General features: G+C 37.1%; 1 protein-coding gene across 2 annotated transcripts in view; it reads left to right on the top strand.

The window, feature by feature from the left end:
* palmdb (palmdelphin b) overlaps window positions 1-8,195 on the top strand; it is a 54,189-nt gene extending 45,994 nt beyond the window's left edge. For both annotated transcript variants that reach the window (XM_056450206.1, XM_056450207.1), the window contains 3 exons: window positions 4,909-6,955; window positions 7,095-7,183; window positions 7,335-8,195. In XM_056450206.1, the coding sequence (XP_056306181.1) occupies window positions 4,909-6,955; window positions 7,095-7,183; window positions 7,335-7,418 (2,220 nt within the window). In that variant the 3' untranslated portion in view covers window positions 7,419-8,195. The remainder of the gene's footprint in view (window positions 1-4,908; window positions 6,956-7,094; window positions 7,184-7,334) is intronic.
* Window positions 8,196-8,446: the final 251 nt, after the last annotated feature.

The raw sequence follows: 8,446 nt of genomic DNA on the forward strand, positions 1-8,446 counted from the left end.
TCCAATTAAAATAATCTTTATTAGTTACAAACCGTAAAATTTATTGTGCCTGAATGCTTAAACTATCTTAAAATGCTCACACAGTTACAGAAATTAATAAAAACCCATACAAATGACCAGAGATAAAAGTACACAAATACTTTACTCAAGTAGAATTACAGATACTCATGTTTAAAATGACTCTGGTAAAAGTTGAAGAACTGACTACACTTTTGTACTCGAGTAAAAGTAAAGAAGCACGGCCTCAAAAATGTACTTAAGTAAAAAGTATCAATTACTATCTGTGGTGTAGTCGGGGCTATACGCACGTATACTCAGTATGCCTACTTTTTTCCACTAGCTGTCTGGGTATTACGACTTCTGAGGATCAATAATTGCGTATACCCTCGGTATACTCACTTGTTTTGCTGATTAGACTTCCCTAATTTACATGTATTCGCATCCCCTTTACCTGTATACCAAATGTTTTTTTAACTCTTAATTTGTTTTTCGAAGTCAACTGAATGATATCTCGCTGAAACGTTCAGGTAAAATTATAATACAGCATGGGCGGGTTGGGTGGGTAATAGTACACCACCTTTTTTTTTTAGTACTACACCACTGATTACTACTATATGTTTTATTTTCACTAGGTAGGTAACCATCCGGTTTCCCCCCCATATATCATCATCCTGACGCAAACTCACAGCATTCAGCATGTAGTTTTAAGGCTGATCAAAAACAACAGCTGCCATTCATGTTCATACACTCTAAAAATAATTCTGTAGGCCTGTATATCTTTATAAATAATGATGTTTGTTTAACAGAGCGAGGAAATATTCACAGTATGTCTGATAATATTTTTTCTTCTGCAGAAAGTCTTATATATTTTATTTTGGCTAGAATAAAAGCAGTTTTATTTTTTAAAAACCATTTTAAGATCAAAATTATTAGCCCCTTTAAGCTATTTTTTTCGATAGTCTAAAGAACAACCATGGTTATACAACAACTTGCCTATTACTCTAATCTCGCCTTACTAGACGTGTTTCAGTCAGCCTTTTTTCACTTAGGACCCCCCACCAAAACTCCATATTTACTCTATTTCAAAGTGCACATGGGACGATTTTCTTGGCAAAGTGGAGATGATCTCCTGGCTCCTGTTTCTAAAGCTCACGGTAGGTACTGGGACACGCTGGTACCTCCGTCTGCCTTGGATGCAAATGTTATTGCCGCTGAATAATTTATGGCATACAGATTGTCATGGCACAAATGCTGAGACGGAGAGGGTGCGAGCGTGTTGAAGTTTTCTCAAGCCGAGCTGCTAGAGGAGGAGTCGGGTAGGGGGGTGTTGCCATGGTAGTCAACACTTTAACGCTTGTCATTTTCATGAAGCCTGGTGCCTTTTGTGTTGCTTGCTTGATTGGGGTGAAATGGGCAGGCGCTCAAGTGGATGGTAATTTCACATAATTTTGAATGTTTTTAGTGGCCGTATTAGCATGCCGCTTGAGTTCTGAATGATTGTGGAGACTTTCACGCAACAATGGTATAATTATATCAAAGAGAGTGCAAGAAAATTTCAAGCCAAAAGGACGTAAACAACTTGTGTTAGCCTATAAATGATGCAGTAAATTTGTGCATTTTGATCCCCACATTGTACTGATATGATATTTTGAAAGTGCTTGATTATGGTCGGGATGTTTTGAGCAGAAATAAAATAAAAGAAGCCCTTTCTAATCCCCATGGCAGCTGATTTTGTCTGTCAGAAACAGTTGAAGCGTTAGATCACACATCACTTTGGCACTTGGCAGTTGGTACAAATGAGATCATAAAAATCCATGTAAACAAACTGCGCTGGCGTGATTAAACGCTCTGCAGTGGCGCATCAACAAGACAAGAGAAAAAAGACATGCAATGTGTGGCTGATTGTTGAGTTTTGCATAATAAGGTCTCTACGCAGAAATACTGTATATAAAAACCTGCAGTCAGTGGCTGTCGATGAGGATGTTATGTCTGTCAGTAGGTTTTGCCCTGGAGGAATTTTCTCCTGTCTCTCCTGCTCCTGCATGGTCTCATCCAGAGCCTATTAACTGCGGGACAGAAGTTTGTCATGCATGAGAGAAAAAAAAGTCAGCTCTGCAGTGTTATATAATGGAATGAATCTACGCATTTCTATTTCTCATTACTTTAACTGAAATAATGCACTGCGATTGTAAACAATTGCGTTCAATTTGTAGTCTCATATAGGCATGGGTCAGTATAAGATTCTGGCAGTTATGATAACCTTGGGTAAAAATATCACGGTTCCACGATATAACAGTTTTTTAATTACTGCTCTATAAATATGTCCTCTTTAAATGTCTGGCTAAAAAACAACAACTTTTCTCCCCATTGAACATAGTATTTATATGTTTAACATTTAAAATATTTGAAAAAAATAAATGTCAGGCTAAATAATTAAAATAAGTCATTGACTTCGGCTGTTTTAATTAGTTTCAAGAACACAGATTTCTTTTCAACTTAAAAAGGCATCTTTAGATATCTTTCTTTTCTTTGGATATAAAGCAATCCTCTGCACTATTCAGCTCTACAGCATGCTGGACGTTGGTTTATACGAGTCAGATGTTTCTTAAATCATGGACTGTCCAGTAACTTGTGATATGAAAAGTCCTTTTCTATTGTTGTCCTAAAAATAATCAAAATAGCCATAATATAACTTACAAATACCTTAGGAATGGTATAACAGAAAATTTTAACGATTTTAAAATCTTGACTTTTCAAAACCGTGGTATAGTTTAAAACCGGTTTTTGTCCCATATTTACCATTACCAAAATTACCATTTTTATTGCAAATTAAATGAATAAATTACCATCATAGATTAACCGCAGTTATTGTCAGAGTGAAATTTTTAGCAAAACAGTGGTTATATTAAAAAAATAAACATTAAGTATTAAAAAACATAATTGTTTATCATGAGGGCAGAGGTTAAATGTTGTTTTACAAAATGAAAACCTGATTCACACTTCACATTAGTGTTAAGAAGATGTACAGTGAATGTGTTATATTGAAGTCAGTTAAAAGGTAAGAATTTTGAGCAGAATGAAACTAACATTCATTTAAAACTAACCTGTTTTCTTGAAGTGCTGTGCAATCACAACATAGACGTGTCTAACAATATGCTTCAGTCACTTTCTTTCATCCAGTCCCCATCAATCTAAAATTGGCGGCAATAAGCCACCTGAGATTTCTTCACAGGCTGTTTAGCTGACGTTCATTGCATTAAATTGGCTATCGCGCTTTATTAAGCATCAGTTTGTGTTTTCATTCAACAGATTTCTATACTGGTACCGAATAATTTTCTGTTAAAGGTTGCTTGTGAATACTTCCGCCGATGCGAACGACTCTTTTGACGTTAGTGAATCACATAGCACCAGCACTCGACACGTGAAGTCTGATTCATGAGTTTATTATTCTAATGAACCGATTCTTTTGAGTGAATCAAAACAAACAGAAGAATTTAGGCAACATTATTTTTAATAGTCGTTGATTTAGATCAAGAAGATATCAGCAAATTGTTGGTATTCTTTGAGATACTGTACAAGTCTTGTACAAGTTTAATCTCACTAAATTTCTGAACCATAAATTAATTCACCATGTCTGACTTAATTAAAAAGTGAATTTTGCCCATTTATTTTGAATTTGTGGAAAATGTTTATTAAAGTCTTGATGGCATTCTAATTTAGCAATGTCACAAAAAATTAGCAAACATTCCTCTCAAATTCATTATGGGCATATGGCTCTATGGTTAAAAAATACCCTCAACTAAAGGGAAATGTTATTTACTTATTTTGGAAAATAGTTTTTTATTATTGTTGACTGCTTTCTAACTCTCTCATCACAAACACACAAACAAAAAGTTAAAATGATGTTTAACTTGCCTTATAGACTTCATGTGTCAACAGATTTTATCAGCAGATTTAATACTACTTGTTACAATATCAATAACAGCAATAACTACTTATATTAGTATTGTTATTGTGATAATATAGGGTATATGCAGAAGCTTGCAGAAGGACTTTTAATTTGTCAGTAACCTGGGTCAAATGCTTCCGGTGAACTGTATGCTGTTACAAAATCGGCGCGTTTAAGGTCTAATTTCTTTAAAAATCAATGATCTTCACTGACCTCAATGATACGCTATAAAGTGGGTCTTAGAATGTACAAGAAGCACTGCATTAAATTAAATTTTTTCCATGCCATGTCTGTAAAGTATTTAAATTTATTTTACTCTAGTATTTTCAATGGCATTTTTGTGCTAGCCAACTAATCCTGACAAGCTCGTGCGAATAAATTCAACAACTAAATGAATGCTGAAGTCTATTTAACTGACTATATTTTAATTACATTACAACGTCGACGTTGTAAAAGGAACCGTATAAATTTTAGTCACACTGATCGTTCACAGGAAGTATATCAGTATGGGAAGAAACACTCTCTCTGTATATACCCTAGTGCAGTCCTACTAATAAGAGTTTATTTTTACGTAAAAATACAGTAAGCCACAAGATGAAAGATGAAAAACTTACTGATTAACCCAAAACTTATTTTCGGACCCCTATGGGTTCATTACATAACTTGATTAAAGTAGACTTGTTTTAGCTTAGTAGATGCTTTCATTTATTTGTAATAATTGTGAGTCAAGCACGATTCAAGCTTGCAATCAGTTGCAAGCAATATTACAATAAGCCACATCAGCCCAAGCTCAGGTGGGCACTGAAGAAAACTTTTTCGGAAATGTAGTATTACATAAGCTTATACTAGACATGAGTGGGAGCAAATTAACTTTGATATGCTTTGAATGTTTTGGTGATTAGGGAAATGAGATTTCTCTTGCTGCTTTTGAATTTCTTTGCTGTATTTCTCTCTTGCAGGGAGCTACTATTGAGCTTGAAGAGGTGGAGAGACTGGAAGAGATTGCAGGTTGTTCTCATCCAGAGAATCCAGAGCATACAGAGCTGAAGTCCCTGTCTGAGCCTGTAACCATGGAGACAAGTGAAAACTCCGGCACAGCAAACATAATTGACTGTGAAATGGAAGTCCTGGAGACTGAGTTACCTGAGAGCAAGGACACAGCAAACAACAACGATGAACAAGTCTGTTATGACGCTGAGGTTTTGGAGTCCATTAGCACAAAAGTTGTGGCAGACATTTTAGCAGGCTTACCTCCTGCGGAGACTAAGGCTGAGGATCCTGAAGACCTTTGTGATCCGAAAGAGGCACTTGTCTTGGAGGACACTCAAGAAGAACTTAATCGAAATGAGTCGATTACGTCTTCGATATCTGACACTCCCTCAAGTGCTGAGAGTGTGTGTGAGAATGATGTCAGGCATGAGAGGCAAAATTCACCAAGACAAGAACCATTGGAGGACATTGCACCCCAACCCGATGATGCTGTTGGTAATGGAGATATCTCAGACCCATTGGGTATAGACTCCCAGGAAGCCATCTTAGAAACTTTTGGATGTGAAGATCCTGAAGAAACTATCCTCGAGCACTACATCCGAGAGGAAGTTCTGTCAAACGCTTCCACAGAGTCCTGTCATGACCCGGACGAACTGGATGAGTGTCTTCGGGTTGAAATAGCTGCAGCCTCATCAGACAGTGAAACAGATGATAAATGGAGGTGCATCTTCTCTTCCTCCATAAATAGGGAGGATGATGATTCCTACATTGACAGTCTGAAGCTCAGCGCACAAGAACTCTTTATTCAGAAATCTGAAGTTCAAGATAATGAGGAAGAATCAAAGGAAATTGAAGAGCCAGAGGTTCCGGTTGAAGGAGAAGTGCTGGAGCAACCAGAAAACGAGCCAGATCAGCAACCACAAGAGATTTCTTACAATCCGTCCACACTATACCATGGCTTGTCCAAGATTTCTGAAGATGATGAAGAACTTGGACGAGTCTCAGCAACCCACAAGAGCAATTCCTTTGATTCAGTCAAATCTGATTCCAGCAAAAAGGTGCCGAAAGATTATTGTGTGATTCAGGAAATGAAAAGCGAGAATGTTAGCACTGAACATGTGGACTTTAAAGTTGCTCGTCAACAGTGGCTAGAGATTGAAGAGCAAACTAAAAACTTGAGTCACCATCCAAGCACACCAACAGCTCGATCTGGCACCTGCCAAGGTAGTCACAATTTCATGTATACGCCTGTCCGCAACATTGACAGGTCGAAGAGGGATCTTGAGAGCTTGACCCTTGTAGAGGACTATGCGCACACCCAGTTCAGCCCTTGCTCTGAAGATTCAGGTCTAGATGACTCTAGCTACAAATCACCATTCGATGACCCAGAAACCCCAATTGAGAAAGAGATTCGCCTAACCATGGAGCGTGATGAAAACTTAAGGCGTGAGAGAGTGATGTCTAAATCATACTCCAGTGACTGTGTACAGCTGAGAGCAAGATCTGCCAGCTTGAACCCCGGAACATTATGCCAAGAAGTTGATGAGAATGATGACGAGGGAATTAAATCCAAATTGCTCAACAACACGACTCCATCTTTCATCATTACCTCTTCGCCAACCAAAGGCTCACAGAAACAAGACTTGGCCACCAACAGCGTTATCATCCTTGAGCCGGAAGCTCCAAGTCCACGGCATGGAAAGATGGTGTCCTCCAAATCTGCTGACTGGAGACCTGAAGACACTCCTAATGTCATCATTCTGGAGACATCCAACCTCATTATTCGAAGTGCGTCAGATTTCAACTTGAATTCTGTCTCGGAGGAAACCCAGGAAAAAATGTTCCTCAACAACCCATTTTTTAAGCTGCGGTCCAGGAGTACAATATCTCTTGTTGATGAGGAGATTAAGCAGGTGAAGCAGAGAGAAGAGGAACTGAAGCGTCAAAGGGCCGGCCTTTACACAAAGGAGCACTTCCTGATGTCTCCAAACCGTTTGGACAGCTCATTGTTTACAGGTACTTTATGGGAACAACAACAACAAAAAAAGTGACATAGTTTTGGAATTTCATAAATATTAAATAATGATCATAATCACATCTATATGATGAAAAGTGAGAAAAAATCTGTTCATTCTTGGATATTATTTCATTTCAGATGATGTGCCAATTAAATGCAAGTCATCCCCTTCGTCTCCAATGAAAACATGCAGAATGGATCGTTCGGCGTTGTCTTGCGATCATCGAGTAAGTAAATATACATTGAGTTTGACAATACAACTTGAATATAGTTAAATTCTCCATAAAGTCTATTATCTTTATATTATTTATATTAACTTTACTATAAATTAACTGTAATATTCAAAATTATTATAATTTTTTTCTGTCCTCTTCCTAGTTTCCTGAACCCTATACTAGAGCCCGCCGTAAAAGTGCCATGGCTCTGCGCTGGGAGGCAGGGGAGTTCGCGAACAATGAGTAAAAACACAAGATGGACACTAATAATCGTCAATTTGCAGCTGTTTTACGTAACAAAAATTTTCAACGCTCAAACTTGTTTGTTTATTGTGACAGCGTATTACACTTGCTACCGCTGCTTGTGTGACTTTGCTATTGATCCAGAAAAAAAAAATCTGCATAAGCCAAGATGCCTAAATGTTATTTGAATGTACTGTTTCATGCATATTTGTGATTCCTCTTGAGGATAAGGTTTCCAGAGAGACTTATAAACCATATTTTTAGTGTTTTGTCTATAAAGATGAGGAGAATATGTACTGTATATTCATACTGTATTTTCTTTTAAGGCAATGTTTGTTTGTATATCCCTAAATTATATGAAAGTACACGATACTGCAGGGTTTTCGGATCAATTCCAAATGTATACAAAATGAATGTATTTTGCCTGATAGCTCAGAAAAACAAACCAATTTGGTATCTTTTAATCAAAGGGACTTCAAGATTGTTTCCTTTTCTAGAGAATTAATCAGAAATTGATTGCATATAGGACGTTTTTGAAGGTTTTGCATCAAGATAACATTTTTAATACTTCAGTATGAAAAAAAAACTAGTAATTCTATTAATCAGTATAAAACTGACTCGTTGCTTTGTTGTCCACAGAAAATGTGCATATTTATGTCAAAAACAGTATTGCTTGCTTTTGAATCCATGTCAGTCTCAAGAAAATACCTGCTTTGCATACCATTTGAATAATTATGTGTTAAAAATGCGAATTCAGAAATAAATGTCAATTAAAGGCTAATTGTTTGTTTACACTCAAACGGCTGACTATGTTGACGCACAACCACATTATCTTTAAACTAAAAGAACATCACAGGAGAAAAAAGATCTTTCAATACACACACACACACACACACACACACACACACACACACACACACACACACACACATTCATTCATTCATTCATGTTCTTTTCGGCTTAGTCCCTTTATTAATCCGGGGTCGCCACAGCGGAATGAACCGCCAACCTATCAGTGAACCGCCTACCTAT

The sequence above is a fragment of the Danio aesculapii genome, chromosome 24 (assembly GCF_903798145.1).
Source record: "Danio aesculapii chromosome 24, fDanAes4.1, whole genome shotgun sequence".
Taxonomy (NCBI): domain Eukaryota; kingdom Metazoa; phylum Chordata; class Actinopteri; order Cypriniformes; family Danionidae; genus Danio; species Danio aesculapii.